The following is a 27,146-nucleotide window of genomic DNA, read 5'->3' on the forward strand; positions in this document are numbered from 1 at the left end:
CTCTCAATGTTTCATTCTGAATGTTTTCTTTTGATCTCTCTCCCAATTTTACTGAATCACTCTTTGCTTGTATCTACAGGCTTCTGACAAGATCTTTACCCTTTCCCTACCCTATTCCAAACACTCACAGCACACCACCACTATCTGCCATATGACGAAAAGGTCTAGCCTTATTACTCTCAGTCTTGGCCTAAATCTGTCACTACGGAAGCCCAGGATCCTCAAATCACGCTTATTCCATAAAATCCAATCCCCATTTCTATGGGCAGTGAGACAACCTTCCCATCATTCCCTCTATTTTATATATTTGATTTATTTGTTTGTCTGTCTCATTACATAAGATAAAAGGTCCATGAAAGAAATAATTTTTGGATGTTCAATTCTCTATTGTATCCCCACTGAATGAACAGCGCCAGGCATATTGATGTCAGCACTCATTAAATAGGTTAAATAAATAAATAGTATGCCACTTCTCTGTTATAAACAATCACCAAAATAAAACTTTATGAAAACACCAATCAGAAACTTTATTTTTTTTAAGCAACAACAACAAAAAGCTGCATGGGAGAGCATAACAACTAAGGACATATTAAAGAGAAAAAGATAGTCAATTAGAGCTTGAAAGCAGAGAAAGAAATAAATTGATTGGTTATTTTTATTATCTTCCCCCAAACTGATAAGTCTACCACAGATTTTGGGTTCAAAAACACTCTTCCACTATCTAGTTTGATTCTTGACTTCTTGACACAGTGGTACATTGTTGCTAAAATTCATGCATTAGGGACAGAAACGAGTCAAGTAGCTCTCTAAATTTGGGTGAAGCTGGTGCTTAATTTACTGCTCTGCTCCAATGACCATTTGCAGTAGCAGTGACCTAGTGGTACCTACGGGCAAAATCCAGCTGAATCCCAAGTTATATCATTAAGGTTTATAGAATTAGGTTTCAAAACCCGCTAAATGCCTTGTTTTCTCTTACCAAATCAGTTTTCTGCTCTCTAGCCTGAGAGAAAAGATGGAGAGAGGGTGGGGTGGGGTAGGAAAGTTGTGCTGAACCAAATGTTGGTGAATAAAAGTCATCCTTTATCTTTCTCCCTCCTTTGTCCTTTCTGTAAATAAATATTTTTGAGGTGGCATAGAGACAGTGGCAGCATACCTCCATGGAGGGGATCCTGGAATTTATACGTGTTGCTATGAGCAAGGAGAGCAAATTCCCATGCACAACATACTCAAGAGGCCTGCCATTCAAATACTTTTCGTCATCATTATATATAGACTTTCCCCCAGGATTCTCTGCTTAGAATTTACTATAGGATCAATTAGATTTCAACTCACATTGTGGGTACTGGTTTCACTGGAATTCTATGGAAAATTTTAAAGGGCCCTAGGGTGTTTCTTTCAATTTAGACTACTAAAATGTTGTAGAATAACATTTAAATATTTATTTAGCACTGGAACTCACCACACCTTGTCCCCCACCTCAGTTAATTTTCTTAATCAAATATTTTTAAATTTATAAACATATGCTCATTGTAAGAAGTTATAAACTACAGTTAGATAAAGAATTAAGCTTCTCTGTGTCTCCCCTCTTCATACCCCCTTCTCCTAAAGAAACCAATATCATCAGTCTGGTTACTATACGCTCACCTTTTACTATCCTCATTCAAATATAAATAAATGTATAAGCTCTCTGCCTCCACCTCTCTTTCTTAGGAAAACAGGATCATAGCCAACATATCACTCTTCACCTTGAATCAGCATTATGGCCATAACTTCAGTGCAGATTAGCCAAACTTGTGATATCTGTCACTGTAATCATGATGTCAGGAATAGTAATACCCTGTAATAATTTCAATTTAGAGTTAGAATTAGAATTACTCTGTAATTTGCCTTTATTTATAGTGAATTTCATCAGGCCTAACAGTCTTTAAATAGAGTAGGTGCTCATAGGTATTCGTTGAATTGCAGAGAAAAATAAAAGCTCAGAGATAGTTTAATATTATAAAGTTTTTAAAATATATTTGATGATATTCCCGCAATAAAGCAAAATAAAATGAAAGAGCCAAGAATGGACTACAAGACTATGGTATCTTTAAAAATTACAACATTTAGGAATGTGAGCTTTTATAATTATATAATATATATAATTGTCCCATGAGATTATTTCAACAAAAACCAAAATTAAGTGCTAAGTGATAATACGGTACCGTAGTATTTATAAGATTATTTCAACAAAAAGTAAAATTAAGTACTAAATGATAGTAGGGTACATTAGTAAAATTGGGGTTAAATTTCCAGGAACCTTGTCTCTTTATGAATGCAGTGGTTTTGCCAACAATTAATTTGAAATATTATTTCCTATAAAGCTGTTTGAAAAATCTAAACTAACTATGTAAGGAAGAAAGAGCTTCTGAATAGTTACAAGTAAAAGTCTTGCTTCTTCTGTTAAAGGCTATGCATTTTAATATGATCTTTTGGCTGATTTATGTAAAGCTTTGTATTTTTCATTTTCTCAAGCCTGTCACTATAGTGATGTATGGTACATTTTAGCATCAAGTTTGCCATAAGCAATAAAGTCAGGGCCCCAAAAGAAATTTTAATATATTTCCCCATTTTTAACCTGGAGCTTTCCATTATTCAGTTACTTTGTTTGGGATCCCATGTTTAGTTGATATAAGTGTTATATTCACACAAATAATTTTAAGATTTTAACTTAAAGGTAAAATTTAAATAGATTAATTATTCAATAGAAAAGTTTAAGGGTAATCATACATAAAGTAAAAATCTAACTTAGTGATAACTTAAATTTTATATTAACCACCTCTCTAAAAGGTTATATTTTACATTGCAGTTTGCTTGGAGCATTTTGCTCTAACAACAAGATAAAAGAAAATAAACAAGAAAGTGACTTTCATTAAATGGCATGCAACATGAAATGGAAGCACATGTCTATAAAATTTTGTAAGAAGAAAAAGTGAAGTATGAAAATAACAGTCAATTAAATTCAAAAATCTTATTGCAGAACTAACAGCTGTTACAGAGGATAGATATGAAGATGAAAAAAGAACAGTCCTCAAGAAATTTACAATCTAGTAGAAATAATAAGATAAGTCCTTAAACAACTATAACATAAAGCTGATAAAGTTATTTGTCACAAGAAAGGAAGAAACAAAGTGTTAGGGCAGTTCATCTGGTGTGGCTAAATGTATAAGAGTATTTGAGTTCAATCTTGCATCACGGGCAGGATGTAAACAGTTAAAGAAAGAGAAGAAAGGAAGGCAGATGAGATAGAGTAAGCAAAGGCAAGGGAGGAGAGAAGCAGAAGGCATAGTGAGAAAGTATCAACGGTTCTGTATTATTGCAGCAAAGGATACACATAGGGGAGTCTGAAAACTGAAAAAGTCTTTTCATCCTTCAGCAAGACTGAAAAAGGATGTTATGGTAATATGTCAGATGGCTTTCTGGTCATGGCTAAACATCTTGTTTATTTAGAAAACAATGTAGCAGTATTTTGGATTTTCGTGCAGAGAAACAAAAACTAGAAAGGAAAATCAATATGGTAGCGGAATAGAATACAGGGAAAATGAAAGCAAGGAGTCTACTTTAAAAAGTTGTACCTTGTCCAAGAGTTTGGGCAAGATACAACTTTAACTAGAGAGATGGGCATGGAAATGGAATGGTGTACGAGATATATTAGAACTAGCATATAAAGGATTAGATAACCAACTGAATGTCATGGTAAAGGAGAGACAGCTGTAAGAGATGATGCCCATATTCTGTGCCTGAGTTACTAGGGGGAAAACAGTTGTGTTAAATAACAAAAACAGGGAAAACATATACTTGGAGTGGTAAATGAGTTCAAGATTTGTACATAATGAGCTTGATCCATATTGGCAGTTATGTCCAGCAGCCGGTCAGAAATAAGGATCTAGAGTTAAAGAGAAAGAGTAGATACTGGTAGAAAGACCAGAAAGAGAGTGACTTGAGAATCATCTGCATAGAGGTGAAAAGTAAGCTTGTGGGAAAAGACAAAATCCCAGAAAGAGAAAATATTGAAAAAGAAAAAAAATGGACCATGAAAAGAACTTAAGGCATACATCCACGTTGAAGGTAAGAAGCAGAGAGGCTACTGAAGGAGACAGAAAAAATCTTGGGCAAGTAGAAGAAAAGTCTGACTAGCACAGTGACATATAAACATTATAGGGGAAGTTTTCAAGGAGATGGTGGCCAATATTATCAAGGAAAAGGATTAATTAAGGATTATAAAGACAGAGAAAAGACCAACAGCAGTTCATCAAAGTAATTCAAGTCAAGCTAGATTGCAAATGTGTTACAGAGTGAATGGAAACTAAAGGAATTTAGGGAACAGATAGAGATTTTCAGAGTGATATTCAAGGTACTACATTCTAGGTCTCACTATTATTTGGGGTGGAATGTTAATATGAGTTTGAAATGACAATATGATTTTGATAAAACCTGTCATTTTTGCCCTCTAGCATTAATTCATCTTTCTTTTGGTAATCATACTTTGTTTTCCTTCTAGAGAATCTCCTTCTTTACTACCTGAGTGGGCTCAAGGATAAAGCTGGCGACTTGGCCAAAGCTTTGCCCAAGCCATTGAGATGCAATGGCGTTTCTGGGAAAGGAAGTCTCACTATTTCCCTCTGGATCCACACTAAGAATGCCACCTCAAAGCATGTCATTTGCAAAAAAAGGAGGTGACATTTAACATATTAAGTTATAACAATTACAACAAAAAAGATGTCTAAGCAAAACTATAATGAAAGAAATCAAAGAAGAACTAAATAAATGGAGAGATATTCCATGATCTTGAGTAGGAAGACTTAATATTGTCAAGATGTCAGTTCTTTCCAACTTGATCTATAGCTTCAACACAATCCCAATCAAAACCTCAGCAAGTTACTTTGTGGATATAAACAAACTGATCTAATGTTTACATGGAAAGGTAAAAGACAGAATAGTCAACAAAATATTGAAGGAGAAGAAAAAAGTTTGGAGACTGACATTACTGACTTAAAGACATACTATAAAGCTACAGTAATTAAGATACTATAGTATTGGCAAAAGAATAGACAAATAGATCAGTGGAACAGAATAGAGAGCCTAGAAATAGATCCACATAAATATAGTCAACTGATCCCTGACAAAGGAGCAAGGCAAATAATGGAGAAAAGATAGTCTTTTCAACAAATGGTGCTAGAAGAGTTAGATATCCGCATACAAAAAAGTGAAATCCAATCACAGTCCTTATACCCCTTTACAAAACTTAACTCAAAATGGATCATAGACCCAAATGTAAAATGCAAAGCTATAAGACTCCTAGAAGATAATATAGGAGAAAATCTAGATGACCTTCGGTTTGGTGATGACTTTTTAGATACAACACCAAAGGCATAATTCATGAAATAAATAATTGATAAGCTGGACTTCATTAAAATTAAAACTTATGCTCTGTGAAAGATACTGCCAAGGGAATGAGAAGACAAGCCATAGCCTGGAGAAAATATTTGCAAAAGACATAGCTGATAAAGAACTATTATCTAAAATATACAAAGACCTCTTAAAACTCAATAATAAGAAAACAAAAAACTCAATTAAAAAATGAGCAAAAGATCTGAACAGACACTTCAACAAACAAGATATGGAGATGGCAAATAAGCATATGAAAAGATGCTCTAAATCATATGTCATTAGGGAAATGCAAATTAAAACAACAATGAGATACCATACACACCTACTAGAATGGCAAAAGTCCAAAATGCTACTGACAACACTAAATGCTGGCGAGGAGGCAGAGCAACAGGAATTCTCATTATTGCTGGTGGGAATGCAAAATGGTACAACCACTTTAGAAGACAGTTTAGTGGTTTCTTATAAAACTAAACATACTTTTACCATGATCCAGCAATCACACTCCTCGGTATTCACTCAAAGGAGTAGAAAACTTATGTCCATACAAAAACCTGCACACAGATTTTTACAGCAGCTTTATTCATAACTGCCAAAACTTGGAAGCAACCAAGATGTCCTTTGGTAGGTGAATGGATAAGTATACTGTGGTACATCCAGATAACGGAATATTATTCAGCACTTAAAAACTCATGAAACGACATGGAGGAGGCTTAAATGCATATTACTAGGTGAAAAAACAAACCAATCTGAAAAGGCTACATACTATGTGATTCCAACTATATAACATTCTGGAAAAGGCAAAACTATAGACAGTAAAAAGATCAGTAGTTGCCAGGGCTGAGAGGGAAAGGAAGGATGAATAGGCAGAGCACAGAAGATTTTTAGAGTAATGAAGCTATTCTGTATGATACTGTTATATGCCATTACATTTGCCAAAACTGATAGAATGTACAACATCAAAACTGAACTGTAATGTAAACTATGGACTTTGGGTGATAACGATGTGTCAGTGTAGGTTCATTGATTGTAACAAATGTATCACTCTGGTGCCTGATGTTGATAATCGGGGAGGCTGTGCATGTGTGGGGGCAGGGGGTATATGGGAACTCTCTGTACTTTCTGCTCAATTTTGCTATGGACCCAAAAGTGCTCTAAAAAATTTCTATTTCAAAATAAAGTTGTCTAAGTTCATTACAGGTGATACCACAAAATTGCATTTTTTTAATGTTCTAAAACAACCAATAAGAATTCATGATAGTCTTGCTGCTTGTCCAATGACATTAATACACTGAATATATTCAAAACAAAAATGATAAATCACTTTGGTAACACTCAGTAGAATAAACTTGATTGGCTAAATAAAGTGATTGCCTTTTCATCCTCATTTTCAAATGCCTCTGTATCATGATATTATTGGCAAAGATGAGAGCATGAAAGAGAGAAGGTGTGATAGAAGCCAAGAAATGCTACAGAAATGAGGGTTGGAGATGAAGTAAAGGGGAAAAAAAGGGCACACATCACACACACGTCACAAAGAGGATGTGTTAAAAGTCAGAGAAAGAATGAATCTTGAGGAAGCTGACAGTATTAATGAACAAGGCATTCACATCTCCCCAATTAATCAATGGTTCTATTAACTTCTGATAAAAATATACATTTCTAAGAATCAAAAAAAAGTAATGAGAAAAAGCTAGACATAATAAGTGAGAAAATGTTACGTAATTTTTTCATATAGAAATGGCAGCTTAGTAAACAATGTTCAAAAATGCTTTTCAAGAATTATGTATACAATGAGATGTTCTGTAGTTGTCAGGCACTGGGGAGACCTAGAAAAAAAAAGAAGGAAATGCACCATATTTATTCAGTGTCAGTGAATAGCCCACCTTAAAAAAATATGATTCTTTTCTGCAAGAGGGCAAATGAACTGTGAAGACCAATGAAATATCAAAACACAGTGATATTTAGGTAGAGCTGAACACACAATGGCCGACATGTCTAAACAAGAATTCAGTGGTTTTGATTTTCTGTGTGTGCACACGGCAGCAACAGTAGCAGAAACCTAGAAGTAAGGGGTTCCTTTCAGTGGATCTGAAGGATGTTTGGATAGCATAGCTTCATTCTTTCAAGGTTTACCAGCTTTTTGGTAAAAGGTCACCAACAGTCATCTTCCAGGCCAATTAAATAACCTATTTTTAATCTTGTCTATCATAATTTTTCTGGAGAAATGACACCAATAATTTTCTACTTTTGGAAACTCTTAGCCTAAGATTTCTGGAGTTACCATTCTTTTCCTTCCTTTGCCAATCCTCATTAACCTTCTTGATTCTTCAGATTCTCTATCACAGACATAACTGTGGGTGTGCCTCAAGACTTGGTGATAAAACATTGAAGATGCAGAAAACCTTTTCCAACCCTTTACATCTCAAGGAGCAGCTCTTGTAATCAAAGTGTCTAATCCAGATCTTTACCTATTCCACAATACATCTTTAAGTTGACATTCTGCTCTTGACAATCAATGTATTTAAAATAAAACTCTTTATCACACTTTTGCCTCTCTTTCCATCTTTCATTTGTACTTCTGTTCCCTTGGATATTTTTGGAAAAGGTTTTATTTCTCCTTTTCCTCCCCTCTTAAACTTCGTATAATGAATACCCAATTCATTCTTAAACCTTTCCCCTAATGCTTATGCACAATAACCTAATTCTTATTTTAGTAGATGATTTAATATTTGGTTACATACTGTCCTGTTTCTTCATTTTTAATGTACATATGATTCCCTTTTCAACTGAACTGCAAACTCCTCAGAAATGTAATATCTTTGGTATCATATAGAGCTCTCAAAACTATAAACATTTGCAAAATTCTTAATTACTGACTGAGGAGCTGAAAGAAATCACTAACGATAAAATCAATATTTTTACCCTTTCACCTGTCATTATAGAATTATATATACAGAGCCAATGTATATATCTCAATTTTCTCTTGAAATCACTGTGAATCTTAGATTTACTTGCCTTGTCCTCCAAGTGCAATTCTAAAAAGCGCAGATAAGCCACAGGTGCAAATGCATCAGCTGAATGTATGACGACTTCTGATGAATCCCTGAAACACAAAAATTTTATAATGTGTTTATCTACCACATAAATTGTGGCAAATCACTCTTGCCAGTCTCTAGAAGAGACCAAAAATCCTTGTTTTGTATTTATTTCCACTGGTATACAATATGTAGTGATTAACACTTATTTTTAATAATCCAATATACAATTGGGAAAAGGATGGAGGATACTAAACTAACAAGAAAAAGTAAAGAAGCTTTTCATCCTTATAAGGACATACAGTTCAACTGTCAGGTTCACTCAAAGCTCTCTGAACAGTTTTGAGACTTAAAACTCCTATTCAATTTCATTTTCACAAATTTGCTTGGTATGGGCTAACCATTAAACAATAGTGCTTTATCTTCATTATTCTCTTCATTTCCAAGAGGTAATTCACTCAGTGTTGCACACAAAATCTCAATTATCCTTCACAAAAGCAGCACTGGTGATGGTTTTAAGCTCTAGATGAACTCTTCACACTGCAATATCATTGCTATTAAAATTGATTGTCTGCCATAGTAATTACCACGTTCAGGTAAAACGGTATGAACTGCTTGCTGGCACCATATGGATACATGTAAATTAACTCAACTTTTATCAAAGATACCCTGTAAAGCACACATGAATAACTAAGATTATGTATGAAGTCCTAATAACTAATTATTTTTTATTGTTGTTTATTAAGAAAGCAATAGTGTTTTACATTTCAACTGAAATTTTAAAAATAGAAATTCCTCATATCTCGTTAATGCCTCAGGAACCAGTTCCATTGTTTATACTAATACATTGTTAGCATTTTAACTGTTGTAGTACAGCAAAATAAATTGTTACTTTATTTGATTGCCACTAATGTAAAATATTTTTTGAATCAATTTTTGTAGTTCAAAGTTATTTAGTGGCAATAGAAGAAACCTCAAAATGCTTGGCTCCAAAATATTAAATTTTCATGGACAAAATCTCTTTACTTTCCCCTTTGAAAGATCGGAGATAGAAAAAAATGTTTGATGATACCTGTCATGAATCTTTAGTATCATATATGCATCTTGTTAGTGCTTGGGAAAAATAACATTAAAAAGGGCTTCTATGACAATAAAAGGAAAGTAACTTAGAAATAGAATCATTAAAGAGTCAGAATCCTGATAGAAAGATATAAGCTGCCTTCATACTCTACATCAACCAAAATATGCCTCCAGGTACAATGAGAAGGAGGAGAAAGAGAAAGCAAAGAGGAGGCCCTCTTGCTTTCTACTACCTGCCCCTCTGGCTTGTTAGTCCTAGTCTTGTCGTTTCTCCATTTACTCCAAAATTGCCTGTTCTGGTCCTACCTTGGCTCATCAGTCAGATTCAAATTCCAATTCCTGTGTACGATCTTACCCTTACACTAAATTTCAATCTCTCTGTTCCTGATCCCAGCCTTGGAAACTGACCCTGAGCCTTAATTATGCCTAATCTAGGCAGCTTGGTTTTGACATCCTTGACAATGGAGTGCACCAAAACTATAATTAATGGGGACCAATGCTATGTCAGTAGAAAAAGTTTCAGGCCTTCCCTTCTCATGCCAGTTATCCCCACTAGCAACAGAGGGTTGACAGCAAATAGCTCACTCAATTGATGTAATTACTGCATTCTGAATCAAGATTATTATCCAGAGACAATATAGAACATTTTGAGCACTAAATGAAGAGGTGTATTATTTTTATGGATTCTATTAAATCCATAATCTCTAATTGACTAACATCATTTCATTCACTTACACAAAGCTAGAGTCAACTGGGAGAGACTAGATTTCAAATGAACAGTTTTTTAGTTTCAAACAGAAAGATGTCACTATTGCTCTTTTTTTCTCTTTCTCAACTATCACCCACAACTCAACTTTCCAAGCTCTCTGGTTTCTGTCTGCTTCATGGATTTCTCTGAAACCTAGAGCAGGATCTGCTGGAACACCCAGAGTAATCCAGAAAATTAAGACCAGTTGTGCCACAGCAAAAGTGCTTTCCAATTGGCTGCCCTCGTTCCCTTTCCCTATAAATACAAGTAATCAGTGCAGTCACTACCTCTCACACAACTGAGGCTCCTCTGTAGCCCAGAGCTGGCCCATGTTCCCTTCCACTGCTGCGTCAGGCTTACCCCTAGTTACAACTTCAAAAGGGCAGCTGAGTCAGGTCTGAGCTTCTCTTCCCTGACACCAGGCTCCTGAGGTGTGACGCTAGGCCCTACCCACTCACTTAAAAACAAGAAAAACTGATATTATCTCTTGAGACTCAGCCATGGTCCTTGTTTCTACTTCTCCTCTAAAAAGACAACGTATATAGATATTCCCCGTGGACTCACACTCATCCTCAGACATCTCCAATGTCATTTCTGTGAAGCCTCCCCTGACATCCTGACAGTTCTAGTTTCTCCTTTATGTGCTTTGGGAATGCATTTATAGCCCATTCATAACACATCTGCTATATTATAATGATGTGTTTGTGTGCGTGCCTTCCATCTTAGAGAGGGACCAAGTTTTGTTCATCTTTGCCTGTCTCTCCCCTACTCTCCCCAATCTCAGCTCAGTACAGAGTACACTGGCTGGTATTCATTAGAAATTTGTTGAATAAATAAATAACTGTATAGTTAAGCTTTGTTAAGTATCTTTACATTTATACACTATTGAAACTATCACAAACTCATATTAATTTTTCAATTACCTATCTTCTCATGAATACATACTTTTTCATTCACTCATACTACATGTATACATGTACATGTATATAAGCACAAGTATATACCAAGAACACCATATAGCATATCTAGCAAAGTAAAAATAAAGCTTAATAGGTCTAAAAATTTAAATACAAGGAAAATAGTTCATAAATTTAAATAAATTCCCAGGTAATACAGAATAGATGTAACAAGGCAGATAAGGAAAATACTTGATTCATCCTCACTGCTAAATGCCACATTACCATGCTCTGCGCTGAGTTATGTGTTAAATGGGTAGAAAACAGAAGTAGGTGGGAAAAATGCACACACATTGTTTTAATCATGGAATTTAGTTTTTCCTTCCTTTCTTTCTTCCTTCCTTCCCATTGTTCCATCCATCCATCCATTCCATATGTAGCAACTTTGCAGCAGTAGTATAGTAATGTTGATAATTTAAATGGAAATATGAGGTTGTATCAAATACTGATACTTAAAAAATGTGTTAACTAACAGAGAAAATTATCACTTTCACTAACACAACATTAGGATTTTAGTTCTTCTGATATGCATGCATGTACACTTTAAAGTAAGAAGTAATAAGAAAGTAGGTTCTTTATTTGAAGATCTACAATTGTCTACTTTTCTTAAAGGCTAGGCTATAATTCTTTTCATCGAGGCTTCTTAGGAAAAAAACTCATTTTCTGATCTAAAAATTTGTACCTAGAGGTGAGTCGTCACATACTAATTGACATGAAGAGTGCACTGTAAAATGTTCTAGTTAGAAATTTTTTAAATTCCTTCCAGACAAAGACTGTTATATCAGTCTTTCCTACAAGACTTTAAAAATGTTAGTTGGAATTTGGGGTAAAATGTATCTCATAATAAACTTCTAGAACCACTCTGATTTCTCTAAATTACTTCATTATACCAAAAAGATTCAATCTGTGTTTTTGAAAAAAATGCCTAATTATAACTAAATCATTTTGCATTTAAGTTTATTTTTCTTCTGTTAGAGATAGTCTTCTCGTTTTTTTTTGTTTTTTTTTGTTTTTTTTTGTGAGGAAGATTAGCCCTGAGCTAACATCCATTGCCAATCCTCCTCTTTTTGCTGAGGAAGACTGGCCCTGGGCTAACATCCGTGTTCACCTTCCTCTACTTTATATGGGATGCTGCCACAGCATGGCTTGATAAGTGGTGTGTAGGTCTGCGCCCGGGATCCAAACCTGCAAACCCTGCGCCGCCGAAGCAGAGTGCGCGACATTAATCGCTATGCCACTGGGCCAGCCTGGTGTTCTCCTTTTTATCTGAATGAGACATTTGAAATGGGGTTCCTAATAATCAATTAGTTGCATGTTAATTGTGGAAAACCACTATTATATCAAATATAACAGGAGAAATTATTAAATGTGTCCCAAAACTGAATTCCAAGTTATAGGATCCAATAATATTAATGGTGAATTGTTAACAAATAGTTACAGGGACTAAACTTATCTTTTAATTGTATCATATGAAAAATTATCTCTAAATAAAATAACTTTCATTTACATGCAGTTTTAGAATGTGCAATGCATATTCACTCACATCATCACAATTAGTGCTTATCAGCTAGATATAAGCACATTTTAATTTTAAAGAGGAGGAAAGATTTTATACACAGTTTAGGTAACATTCTTCTTTACATTAAACTAGGATATGTCTCAACCTAAACCTCTAGTTATAACCTAAAAAAGGAATACATAAAAGTAAGTGAAATAGTATATGTAAAAATAAGCAACAATAAATGACAAATTAATTCAACAATATTTAACAAACATTTATTAGTGCCAACTGTGTGTTCTGAGACTTCAGGTATGAGAACAAGCACTGGAGGTGATGGCAGCCAAAGCCTTTAAGAATGGAAGGATTTAGCAAAGTGGGGAGAAATGGGAAAACAATGTAGAGAAAAGGAGTCAAGTAAGAAAGTTACGAAGCTGACGTGAGGCAGAGCCTATAAAGATAAAAGCAAAGAATATGATTAAGCTTCAGAATTAGATTAGTGATGAACTGATAATGAATAAGAACGAAAAGACAGCACTTCCTCTTGTGTTCTCAAAGTACACACCCATATGTTAGCACTTACCATGGATTGTTGACCTGCCTGTCTGTTCTTACAGGAAGAACTCCTACAGAGCAGGGCAGCAGCTTGCAGGGTTCTACCCACATAATTTGCCTCAATAAATGATCATTCAGTTGAACTGAAGAGCTCATTTTGGCACTAGAGGGTTCTAAAACACCTCCCCTGACATCCCGCTCTTTAATAGCATGACTAATTCCCCTCATGCCGTTGTCTCAGGTTTAGGTTTCCTTGTCTACAAAATGATGAGGTGAAAAAGATTCAATTTTCAGGTCTCAAGTACTATGATAAACAGACCTTCTGGTGATGTAGTGTAAAGAAGTTCATGTCTTATAACTCTAGGTTGTCCATAAAGACTTCTGGGTGCTCTAGGATCTCAAGTTGCCAAGTAAATGGGAAAAGAACTATTCTTTGGCATTTTTTCTCTTATTGTGTTTTTTTTTTTACTAATTTGGTTAGTCCCATTTAAATAAGTAAATATGTTGCAAGTTTTACATTATACTATAATTTCACCCTAGCATGCAAATGCTTTTCTTGAATAATCACACAGTATTATTTCATAGAAGTAATACCTAATGCCCAGTTCATTCATAATTGTTTTGTGAGCATGGCAACCAGAAGAAATACCTCCCATTTATGAACTTATTCTTATGATTCTTATCCTTTACCATCTTTTATTATAATTATATACAGATGTGTCTTCCTCCCACCACTTTGGAGGCAGGAACTATGTTTGAACATCAATGGTGCCCAGTAGAAAGCTTCGGACATAATAGATACTTGATAAATATTTGCCAAATAAATAACTATTATGTTGATGATTATTAATGGAAAAGAAGTTAGAAGAACATGAAAGAAGCAAGAGTGGGTGAATATTGCATACGGTAATGAAAATGTTTGGGCCATGTTTGACGAGATAAATGTATTTTTCAGAAAATTCACCTAGAGTTGTCTTGATTTTCTTAGATCGCTACTTCCCTCATTATTAATATGTACAAAGAAGTCACCCCTTCGTGTTGAAAATATTGAAGCCGTCCATTCAATACAGGATTCTAATCTTTTATCAGATGAGGTTTCTGAAATCAAGCATAATTCTGACAATCTCTTCCAAGAAGCATAAGAGCTTAGAAAAGCTCCCTTAGCAAATGAGAAGAGGGACATAAATTAGAGTATGGATAATAATGTAACAAACTGAAGAAAGTTCCTGTTTTTTGCTACATTAATTTTAAAAATTTATAGCCAAGAAACCACACTACTCACCATGAACTGAATTCACTTAAAAACAAAGTTTATATGTAAAAATAGCCCCAAATAATTGAAGAGAAATGTTTAATATTACCATTCTAAGTTGTTAAAGCCAAGAAAAAGGAAAAAGAGGATGGAGTTAATGGAACCCACAGGCTACTGATGTGGCAGTTGATCAAATGTAGCCGTAATGAAAGATAAATAATACAGGCAATTCACACTTCATGAAAGGATAAAAGTGTCAGTGTGTAGGTACCAGTTTTACTGCAGGCCATAATCAGCAAGTAAACGAAAGTGCAATGTCTAAAAAGTTTATAGCCTCCTATGAAGGCCTCGTCTTGTCAGGTATTGATTTAGGTATTCAGACAACTTCACTGGTATTAAACAAATTGAGTGTTTGTGAACTTAGAGGACATGTTCTATTTCTCCCAACAAAAGTTGCCTCAAGCTTAATGTTAAGTTGCTTCCATCACTTAAATTTAAGGAAAGGGAAGAAAATGCTGAAATGATATCTTACACAATTATTTTCTTCTTAAATAGAGGGCAATCCAAAGTGAACGTTTCATACTCTCCACCTTCTCCACAAACATGGACTCCATACTTCTTAGAAAGCTGAAAATAGGAAGGAAAAAAAAGAGAAAGAAACAGGAAAGTTTAAAAATTAGACAGCAAAAATGCTCACTTCACATATTATTTTGTCCTAAAAAAGATCCATGTAAGAAACTTTAATTCCAAAATAGATTGCAAGCTACAGGAAAACAACTTTATATTTCTGCCTAAAACATGTATTTAAAGCCATTGTAAAAATGTTATCATAAAGCATAGGATTTTTAATAATTCTAAAACTCTTACAAAAAGGTGTATGGGACCAACACTTCTGTGTATAATGAGAAAACTTAAAGATTACTATAAATTTTAGGAATGACACTAGCTTTAGATTCAAAGAGGCTAAGGAGGAAAGGTATTAAGTCATTATGTGGTAAATGAGAATAAATGTAGCTAAATTGTGCTTCCCCTCTGCCCTTTGACCTATATGTGGGAGGGAAAAAAATATGTAGGGTTTAGAGCATTTCTCAGAGACACAGAGAAAGCAATCTAAGGCCTTTCCTTAGGCCTGTGAACAAAAAGAAGTCACAAACATGGTTATCACTCTTGAGGTTATTATCATTAGTAAAGTTCCAAGGGTACTGAGAACTAGTGCACTTTCAAAGCCTGAGGAAGGTCTAACTCCAAGAAGGGGTGGGATAGCCTATAACGTTGTCTAATTAAACCTGAAATTAAAAGCAGACAAGCAAGCAAAGAAATAAAAAACCCTGTGATTTGTATAAAATATAAGCTATATTATTTAAACAATCCTGATACTGAGAGTAAAATAATCTCCTATTTGGCACTCTGAGTCAGAATCTTTCTGCTCCTCTTTTGAGGCTTTTTCGCTATGATTCCATCTCTTTCATTCTGAATTTTATAGCTTTCCCTGCATATAGCCTCTCCTAGGCCAAAGTCTTCACAGCCCAAAGGAAGAGTGACTCCAGTGATGTTCTCTGTTCCTGCAAGTGTTGGGACTGTGGCCTGTCTTCAGTTTTACCTGCATAGTTATGCATTTATTCGGTTATTTTTGTGGTTGTGCTACCATTCTGAATCCATTACATTTCAACTATTGACTATGTGCCCTTAGGGATTTAAAAGACGGATCTATAAGAATTATACTGTCCCCTCCAAGGATCAGTAGTAATGTGAATGACACTGTAAAGCCAAAGAGCAAGAAAAGTGACGGAAAGAAAACGGGGTGGTATTTTCTATAAGAGCTCACAAGAGCAAAGTAGATTTTCACGACATTGGGTCGTGAAGTAGAGAAGCAGCAAGGCAGAATTATGGCAGTCAGTCCCTATGGAAGCAGATAACAGGGGCAGGTTACTTTACCATATTAAACCAAATTAAATTAATATCTGCTTTGCAATAAAAATGTAGGGATAATAATGGGATGTGGATTTCAAGGGTGTTTCCTTGTTCTGCTAGTTAGTGCCTGTCCCTTTCTTCGCTGATCTCCCGTTCACTGGTCTACCCATTCCAGCAACTTTCCACCAGTGAACCTTCTAATCTCACCTTTATGGTCAGTCTTTTTTATGTGGGAGTATACTTTGTCAACTATTAGCTTCCATTTGTTAGAAAATGTTTTATTGAAGCTTTGCATAATTTATCTACCACGAAAGTTGGCATGGCTGTTATCCTACTAAAGTAGTTCTATTAGTCCCTACTAAAAATAATGTAAGCTGCTATGTTAAACCAATATATTATCATTATAAAAAGACTGCCAGTGCTAGGAAGTCTAAAATTTGGATGTATCCAGTGATATTTTCAGTTCACTTAAAATATTTCCATAATATTCATTCAATCAGTTCTTTAATGAATATTTATTGAACAATGATTATTAAGCAGTCCTTGCTTGCTAGGCAAGGAAGATCCAAAAGTAAACAAGACAATGTCCCTGGTTTCCCGAAGATTATCAAATATACTGCACCCTATATTTCAACACCACAAAAAATATTGAAACAGTGATATTGTTTCTATAAATAATACGCACAATTGCTTCTTCCCTTCTATTACTGATTCACCAACATGAACACAGATTCCAAGTCAAGAAATTTGGATAAAGAGTCCAGTGGTTGTTACGGCTGATGAACCAAGAAGTAGTCTGACCATGAATCCTTACGATGTCTTTTGCAGCCCCTCTAAACTCTACTAGTTTCAAGTTCTAATAGGCATAAGTACTCAGAGAAATATTCATCTTTATCGACTCACTTTTAGCCAGCTCCAAGGTCCTAAGAGAACCTCCTCAAGAAGTGAAGCCTATGTTAGCCACTTTCTTTAATGAATCTCCTGCTAAGACAGCACCCTAATAGGAATCAACATCTTTGTAGCACAAAAGCATGACAGATGCATGTGATAGAAAGGGTCAGTTTAAGTAAGTGGAGAACCCAGATGTGCACATTCCAGAGACATATTTGTGGTACACAACATTCAATTTACTTTTCTAAAACCTGCACGTTAGTGTTACTAATATCTACACTGTTCACAGAAGTAGCAACTTTATTCCTAAAGTGTCTCAGGTCTGTGTCTGGTTTCAACTCAAAATCGACATTATTGTATGCTGGCACTTAATCACTCCAAATATAGTTTTTGCAGCTCTCTTTGATAAGTTTCTCTATCTGTATCACTGTAATTGAAAATACTAAATAGGTAACAGTTTTTCTAAAGTTTAGTTTTTCACTGAATTGTGATTCTTTCTATAATTTAAGCACGTAAAATAACAATCTATATTGAAAAATAAAAAAATCAGTATTTTTCATATTGTCTATTTTTTCACTAAGGTCTAATATTCATTAATGATTAAAATATATTTAATAGTTTCAGTTGGGATGTAAAAAGTTGCATTAGACAGTTATTCTCATCATTAACAGCTAAAATATACCAGATGGGCTACAAAATCATGCTCTTTTGTTTTACACATCATGAGCTGAGAACGCAAAGAGCTTGAATGAACTAAATTACAGATCAGGGTGAGCCCTTTCTAGGTGAGTGAAGATCCATGGCCACCTTCCTAATGGAACAGAGAGAAGAGAAGCAAACCTCATAGATGAGGGACTTCTATCATTGTATGTAGAAAGCAGCCAAACGCTTATGGTCATCTGTGTACTTCTGTGATGGCTTATTAGAGTCCTGAGGAGGCTCAGGGAGTCTGTATAGCCTGCCAACTCTTTCCCATAGCCTGCCAATTCTTTTCCACAGAGCCTTAACCAAGTGCACACCGTGGCTATATGCAGAAAGCTGGGGCCAGGACAGAAGAGGGGAGAGAGATCTCCTCGGGAACATCTGCTCATCAAGTCTTTTCTATTGAGCTTTCACTGTACCAAAGGCTGGGGACAGGGTAGGAAGACTGAGAGATTTCTCCCAAGGCTTGGAAAGCCAAGGAGGAGGCAGGGAGAGGCCAAGAGCAGTAAGCCCCAGAAAAGGCATAAAACACCGGTGGCAGGACTGTAAATTGGGGAGAAGGGTGGAGAGGGAGAGAGAGAGATCTAGACTCACTAGAGCATAGACCACAAGTTCTGATAAAGGGAGAGCCCTTATTCTGCTCTTAAAACATTTGAAACAAGTATCAAACTGAAACAAAATGTTACTCAGACCAGACCCAGCTCAACTGGAGATTAGATTAAAGAGAATAAAAACCTCAGACTAGCTGTCAGACAGAGGGAGGGGTGTGGCTTTTCTGGGGTAAATATTATTTATTTCAGTCTCTACGGTTCTTTTTTATTCAATATCTACCATAAAATATATTTAAAAAATTAAGAGATGTCAAAAAGTAAAAAATGTGACCTATAATGAAGAGAAAAACAAACAGAAAATAGAAACAGACCCAAACATTAAGAAAATATTGGACTCAGTAGACAAGGACTTTAAGCAAAACTATTACAAATATGTTAAAGAATTCATTGGAAAAGATAGACCAAATTCACAAACAGAGAGTGGTTTCAGTAGAGATAGAAAACCAGGGATAGACAGATCTAAGTTCATATTCTGGCTCCAACACTTATTGGGGATAGGATGAACTGCTTAACTTCTCTGAATTTCCATTTTCCTGGGTAATACCGACCCTTAGGTGGGTGTTGTATTACAACAGATGATATATACAAAGCTTGTAACCCAGTGCCTAGTGCACAGGAAGCACTCAACACGTTACCTTTTCTCTATTAGATTAATTTGAGCTTCCACTGACCTTCTGCTCTTTTATCTATATATTCCCTTCTTTGAGAATCAGGGTCACTACTATTTCTAATACTTCTATGTAAATGGCTCTCAAAGCAAAAACTGTAGCCTCCAACCTCTCTCCCATATACTAGTCCCTCCAAAAATGCTTATTAAATGTTTTACTTGAGAGCATTGTTGTTTTAAATTCAACATGAATAAAACAAAGCTCTTAATTTTTCCTCAAAAATTCTCCCTGCTCAATTCCTTATTTCTGCTATAATTCAATCAAGCTTGAAATATTGGAGTAGAACTTAACTCCTTCCTTTCCTTCTGCCATACAGCCTACATTTTAAAAATTTCAATTCATTTATTGAATCATTTCATAATTAATTCATTTATTGAAATATTTACTCAGTACTTACTAAGTGCCAGCTCCTATTCTATATACTAGGGATATGACAGTGAACAAGACAAAGTGGACACCCCCTTCCATTCTAACATCCTTCCTGATCACTTTGCACTTGAACTATTAAACTCATCTCTTATCTTCCTGCTTTGCTTTCATCTTTCCCAATCTATCCTACATGTTTTCACCATACTAACTTTCCTTAACAATATATGACCATAGTACTCATCTGCTCAAAAACTGTTGGTGGCTGACCACTGACTACTCGTAAAAATCAAGCTCTGTAAACTGACAATCAAAGACTTCAGCCCTTTGATCCCATCCTTCATATGAACACAAAGACATAAAGCTAATACAACAGATAAAATAAAGTAAAATAAAAATTCAAAAGAATCTTGACTGGCTGAAAAAATAAAAGAGACTCAATCTTATAAAATGAAATATAAAGTAATAAACATAAACCCCACCATGTAGTTTCCTTCTCTTCAGCTTACAGGGATTGCTCTTCTTACTGCCTGTGGGACTATTCTGTGCTGCCTGTGACATATTTCTGCATTGCATCTCTATGTACCTCTTGAATTTAAAAGTTTCTCCTGAGACTATAAGTTTCTAAATGTCTTAGACCCTTTCACAGTTCCTTCCCAGCAGAGTGTAGCACATAGTACTCAATGACCAATTGGCAGCCCTCCCATGGTTCAGATGCCCTTGCATGCTCCCCGAAAAGGGCCTGACAGGCATGTACTGACAGGTCTAATTTCAGCCAGAAAGAAAGCCACTCCCAAACAGAATTACCGAGTAAAAGGAAGGGGAAAGTTACTGACTTCTTTTTTTTTCTATCCTTAAATATAGGATAAAATTAGAAGATAAAAATCATCTATTTTTGGAGATCTAAAACAGTGAATAAAATTCACATGTGATAGTCAACGTTTTCCTTATCTCATTACCCATTAAATTAGTGATGTCACTATTTTTCCCCTTATTTTTACCATTTGGGGAGTGTTATACAGAAAAAGATTCAGACCAGATGGCCATTGGATAAGATTAACACACTTGCTATTTTGTCTGACATCAGCCAAGTGGTCCCATCCTATGTACGAATACAAAGATATAAAGCTAACACAATAGATAAAATAAAATAAAATAAAAATTCAAAAGGATCTTGACCAGCTGAAAAGAAATATGTTGCTGTTTTCTAACCAGTTGAACTATTTTTAATAAAACAATGAGATCATTTTTTACTTATTTAACAATATAATTTTCATTGTATAATTGTATAATTGTGCTATGTTGTCTTTTGGATACAATTTTTAGCGAAGGTGAACATTAGTTTTCCATCTAACTATTGTTAAGATAAGCTTTTTAAAAAACATTTTGAGGGACTGGCCCAGTGGCACAAGTGGTTAAGTGTGTGCCCTCCACTTTGGCGGCCCGGGGTTCGTGGGTTCAGATCCTGGGCATGCACCAACATACTGCTTGTCACGCCATGCTACGGCAGCGTCTCATATAAAGTAGAGGAAGATGGGCATGGATGTTAGCTCAGGGCCAATCTTCCTCAGCAAAAAAGAGGAGGATCAGCATTGGATGTTAGCTCAGGGCTGATCTTCCTCACAAAAAAAAAAAAATTTTTGAACAGATATGGCTGACTTGGGTCATTTCATGGCTTATAAGAATGCCTTAGAGTCTGAGCATTTAAAAGTGAATTCCCAGTAAATTAAAAGGAAAGTACTTTTATGATTCTATTTCTTTCTGACACTTATTTATATAGATATTCATATTCATAGTAACTCCATTTGAATGCTACTCTTTACTGAACTGAAAAGGTTAAGGGAACCAGGATTTCCCTGTTTAATTTTTTATCCCTTTATAAGATTGTAATAACCATAAATTGTGAGAATTTCTTATTAAATCAAGATTTTTCTTTTTTTTAAACCAGTCTCATTTATCTGTTAGTCATCTTAAAATTGAAAAAGAAAGTCAAATGAAATCACACTTCACCCTCACCTCCCACCATCTAGAGAAAACCATGAGGTTTATAAAACCCACCACAGTTTCATTTTATAAATGATATGCCTAACATCCAAAATAATTTCATGCTGCATATATTCATTCATAGCAATTATTCAAGAAGTATTTATTAAACATCTACTATAGGTTTGGCATTGTTTTAAGTGCTAGGTATAACAAGGGGAGCAAACATATAAATTCTGCATAAACAGCTTACTGTATAGACAGAAAGGTAGAAGGCATAGACAGACAGTTAAACAAGCAATTACCATAAAGGGTAGTGATTGCCTTGGTGGATGCATGAGATGCTGTGGGAGTGTAAAGCAGGGGACCTAACTAGATGGAATTCAAACGGCTTCTCAAAGTAAGTAAAACTTAAGCTGAGATATGAAGGATGAGTTAATCGGGAAAGGCTGGAGGGGGAGAGGAAGGGAGGGAAAGAGTGAGAGAAGACAAGAGAGAAGGAAAAACTGTTCCAGAAGGAACAGCAGGTGTTAAGTCCCAGAGCACATGATGGGTACTAGAAATAGAAAAAAGTTTGGCAGAGCTAGAACATAACTAGATGAGTAACAGTGGTGAGATGAGGCTGAAAAACTAGAAAGAGGACAGATTTTACAGAGTTTCACAAGCCATGCTAAGTCATTATCCTAAGGTCAGTGTGAACTCATGGACAGGTTTTAAGCAGAAAACTGACCTGACTGCCTCTGTCTTTTGGAAACATCATTCTGGCTGCACAATGGAGTATGGGCTAGAGGGGAATAAGTCAACAAGCAAAAAGAACGGAAAAGTTGCTGGAGGAATCTAGGCAGGAAGTGAGATTTTCTGAACTGGGGAAGTAGCAGCAAGGATAGAGAGGAGAGGCCAGATATTTTGAGAGAGATAAGTGATTAATTGAATGGAGGAGTGAGGCAAATTAAAAAAAAAAAATTAAGGAAAATTGCCAGCTTTCTGCATTGGGAAACTGGAGGGATGGTGGTTCTGTTTACTGGTATCACAGCATGAGTAGCAGCTTGCTGGGAGAGTATGACGACCTATCCTTTTCAAATTTTATGTCGCATTTGATACCACTGATGTCTCAAATCTTTGGGATCATTTTCTTCAGGCTTCCACGTTACTGTATTTTCTAAGCAATCGTTATGCTTTTCCAACTCCTTTCCCTCAGGCTCCTCCTAAATTATAAATATCCCCCATGATTCTCTCCATAATATGTTCTTCTCTGTCAATTTACTCCCTCGGAGAGCTCATGCACTCCACGGCTTCAACCATCAGCTTTATGCTATTCTGAGGTGGCTAATACTCACACTATCACTACTAATTAAAGACTATTTGCTTCATGCCTTAAAGTTAAGAAAATGATACAATTATCTTATTTAATCCTCAAAATAACTTTTAAGAGTAAAAGATTATAGGCCCTGAAATCAGATAGAAATGCAGCATAAATTCCAATTCTGCTACTTAGCTGTGTGACTTTGGAAAAGTAACTCATTCTCTAAGTGATTCCTCATCTGAAGAATGTAAACAGTAGTAGTAGCAACCTCACAGGTTTGTTAGATGATTAAATAAAATAATGCATAAAACACACTTAGCACAGAGTATGGCACTTAGTAAGCACTTAATAAATACATGGCTTAACTATAAGAGTCTGTAAAGCACATATTGTGGTGAGGCACAGTGAAAGCAGCACTGCATCACTGGTTAAGAGCAGTAGCTTTGGAGACAGACAGTCGTTGGTTCAAATCCTGTCTCTGTCACTTTCTAGCTGTGCGATCTTAGGTCACGCAAGCTCTCTGAGCCTCAGACTGCTGATCTGTAAAGTGGAGATGACAACAGTACCCACCTCATAGAAGAGCTGTTTTCAGGAATAAAACCATATAAAAGAAAGCCTAATGTACCCTCTAGCACGTAATATATATATACTCAATAAAGTGGTTACTGATTTTATTTTTTCCCCTTTCCAGGGGTGAGGACTAGATTGATTTGCAAAGGTTATGCAGCTTAGAACTAAACAAAACCAGGGCTGGCCCCGTGGCTTAGCGGTTAAGTGCACGTGCTCCGCTGCGGGCGGCCGGGATTTGGATCCCGGGCGCGCACTGACGCACCGCTTCTCTGGCCATGCTGAGGCCGCGTCCCACATACAGCACCTAGAAGGATGTGCAGCTATGTCATGCAACTATCTGCTGGGGCTTCGGGGAAAAATAAATAAATAAAATTATTTAAAAAAAAAAAAGAACTAAACAAAACCAGAATTTAAAGTCATGTCCTGACTCTTTCTGCAACGTGCTGATAAATAACAAACCTTAGTCTTTAGTCTGAACAAGTCAATTATGCTCCAATCTCATAGTTTAAAAACATATGTCTTTGGTTTATATGTTATAATTTAAAACTTAGTATATTTAAGACCAAGTTTATCATGTTTTTTTCTCATCTCTGTTTTCCTTTGCAAAAATATACGCTTCCAATCTCCTCAATCATTATGTGTAGACTAATCTTTGATTCTTTCTTTTCCAACTTCTGGCAATTTGGTGCCAATTTCTTTTCATTCTTCCATCAAAATCTTTCTTTCAGTTTTGTTCCATCTCTCCATCCCTACTGTCAGCAGCTTCATACTCCAAGCCCTCACACCTGTTTCCTATAACAGCATCTTAGATTCTTTTTCATTTCTAATTTCTTCTACTCCCAATCCATGAATACTGCTGCCACACTAAATTTCCTGAGATACCTTTTCATAATATTAATCTCTGCTCATGAGCCTTCTATATCTCATTATTTCTTACCCCAAATCACCTGGCCCATCTCTCAAGGCCCTTTATGATTGGGTCCTACATTCCCATCCCACCTGCTTCTTATTAATCTACAAACGCCAGTTTTTAGTTGCATTTAAACCAAGTTCCTCATTGTCCCTGCATATCTTCTTGCCAAGGAATCTTCATTCATATTGATTCACTTTGCTGCCACCACCCATGTAAATTTCACCTACCCTTCAAATCAGTTTAAGTGCTAACCTTTCCATGATACCATCCTCAGCTACTCTAGATCATGTGGCCATCTTCCACCTTTTAGCTCCCAATTGCATTTATAGTAAATATCAGCTTGGCTTTATCCGATCCAAGTTAATACAGTCCGCCCCCCCCCCCGCAACTTGCAAGACTCTACATTCCATGAAAAATGCCAAATCTTTGACATAGTTTGTACCCCTTATCGCAGTTAGCATAAAACTGGGCACATAAGAAGTCCTTACAAATACTTTTTACATAATTCTATTAGTACCACATGACACCAGCAATTAAGAGTTCATCTACGATACCCACTCAGAGAAATGTAAGGGACAGGTTCAAGGTCATATATTGGAACAGCCACTAACCATGGAGGACCTTCACTCTTCTCTTTAAATGCAACAATCAATGGATTTTTACTGCCAGGTCAAATTCCTTAAAGCACACCTTAAACGATTTTACTCCATTCCTCTAAAACCTTCAGTTATTCCTCATTGTTTAATTAAAACCGCACTTCAGCATTTAGAGTCTCTTGCTATATGGCTTCAACTTCCTTTTTCATCTCCCAGTACTCAAAACATACTCCAAACAATCCAGTCAGTCAAAAATCCTATCGATCTTCTAAGCCCAGTATGGCTGTCAATTTATCTCTGAACTTACTCAGAATTCTCTCAACAACATGTCATTTTTTTCCTTTGAAATTGTGTGGACATATTTTTTACTTTCTAGAATACATTTTAATACACCTTGTAATTTATAGTAGTCATTGGACATCTCAACCATAAAGTTCCACATATTCTTCCAACTCTGTTATGTTCAAAATTCAAAATCCCCTGTCAAAGATGTTCTGCCTCCTCTCAGCTTTCAAGGTCAGTTAAAGGTGTTCTTTTCCATGAAGTTGGCACTGCAGGGAACAAGGCTTAAAATTCTGTCTCTCTCACCCACAACGTCAAATCCACTTCGGTGAAATTCTCTTTCTCTTTTGCTTTTTGTTTAAGTGAAAGGTAGCTGAGATTGCAAATTGTGCTTTTGTCAAACTCATAAGGAAGACAAGTTAACTCATATAGAACAGAGCTTGAGACAGAGCTTTAAGCTTGAAATCTGCATTACACCTATCCTTGTTTAGCTCTTATAAGACCCAGCAGAGTGGTATATTCCTTAAATAGTCAATACATATCTGCTTACCTTTGACTCAAGGCTAGAAGTCAGATTTCCCAATTCCATGTGAACAGTCTTGGAGAAAACAACCAAATCTATATGCTCACAATTTTTTATATAATATGGTTTCACTCCTCCATCTAGCAGACAACTTTTACTTAGATGATCTTAAGAAATCTCTTGATTCAAGAGTAACTGCTGCTAGTAAGGATGGTGGATTGAATCCACGCACCCACTCTCACTCTCTTCTAAAACCTTAATGGAAGGTATTTCAGAAAAAGGCATAAACTCACAAAGATAGAGAACAGAAGGGAGGAAATGACAGAATCAACCAATTTAGCAGAACCAAGAACACTGAATCCTAGGCCAATAGTAGCATGTGCTAAGGACCAACCCAATTTACATAGTAGAATAACTCCCTTCCTCTAAAACAAGAGGGTAAGGAATTGGCGGCACCAGCTACCTCTGGAAGTGAAGGAGAACTGAAAAGTGCACGAAAATAAGAAGGACTGATTGGCAGTCTGTTGAACAAGCAGTCAGATCCCTAGATCCCTTGCCTCTAGGCTGGCAACTGCTTCTGCTCCACCCTGGCTGAACACTGGAGGTTTATTCTGGAGAGTGAAACAGAGGGACTGACCTGGGAGAAATGAGACATGGCTGAGGGCAGAGGTACTATCACAAAAATAGAGAGAATCAGTTAATGTATGCACACAAGATTCTGAGACCTCTAGCCATTTTCCCTGCTCAACTCCCAGAAAAAAAAAATAGCAGCATGCCTTCACTTCAAGACAGGAGACTGGAATCTAAACAGTGTATTTTGTAAAGCAGAAAGTTTCAGAATTATTCTTCAGTAATGGCGAATTTTACTCACCATAGTAGACATTGCTAATATTTATTAAGCACTTAGAATGTGCCAGATACCGAGCTAAGCACCTTATATATGATTCCATTGTTATTACTCTCATTTTATACTTGGGAAATTAGCTAGATCCACGTTCCAGGTAAGCAGTAGAGTCAGGATTCACACCTGGGCTCCTGGGTACGGAGGTAACTTGCTAGTTGCTGTCCTATACTGCCTCTTACCCCATGAGATCTGAATGAACAGTGAAAAGGACTCTTGCCAAAAGGTATCGTATTCTCTCCACCACCCCTGCTACCAACCTCTCTGAAATTCTCACAATTAAATATTAATTTCTGCAAGGGAAACATTATAATATGCAAAAATTCCTTTAATTAAAAAATATTAACTCTTGGATACAGTAATATATTAAAG

At 35.9% G+C, this 27,146-nt stretch overlaps 1 protein-coding gene across 1 annotated transcript in view; it reads right to left on the reverse strand.

Annotated features, from left to right (window-relative positions):
- Nucleotides 1–513: 513 nt before the first annotated feature.
- Nucleotides 514–27,146, reverse strand: part of DPH6 (diphthamine biosynthesis 6) — a 164,354-nt gene continuing 137,721 nt past the window's right edge. Inside the window, exons 7-9 of the mRNA XM_058541175.1 lie at nucleotides 15,087–15,181; nucleotides 8,446–8,533; nucleotides 514–7,256 (exon numbers count right to left, since the gene is read on the reverse strand). Coding sequence (XP_058397158.1) covers nucleotides 7,203–7,256; nucleotides 8,446–8,533; nucleotides 15,087–15,181 — 237 coding nt within the window. The 3' untranslated portion in view covers nucleotides 514–7,202. The remainder of the gene's footprint in view (nucleotides 7,257–8,445; nucleotides 8,534–15,086; nucleotides 15,182–27,146) is intronic.

This window comes from Diceros bicornis, chromosome 5, assembly GCF_020826845.1.
Source record: "Diceros bicornis minor isolate mBicDic1 chromosome 5, mDicBic1.mat.cur, whole genome shotgun sequence".
NCBI classification, from domain to species: domain Eukaryota; kingdom Metazoa; phylum Chordata; class Mammalia; order Perissodactyla; family Rhinocerotidae; genus Diceros; species Diceros bicornis.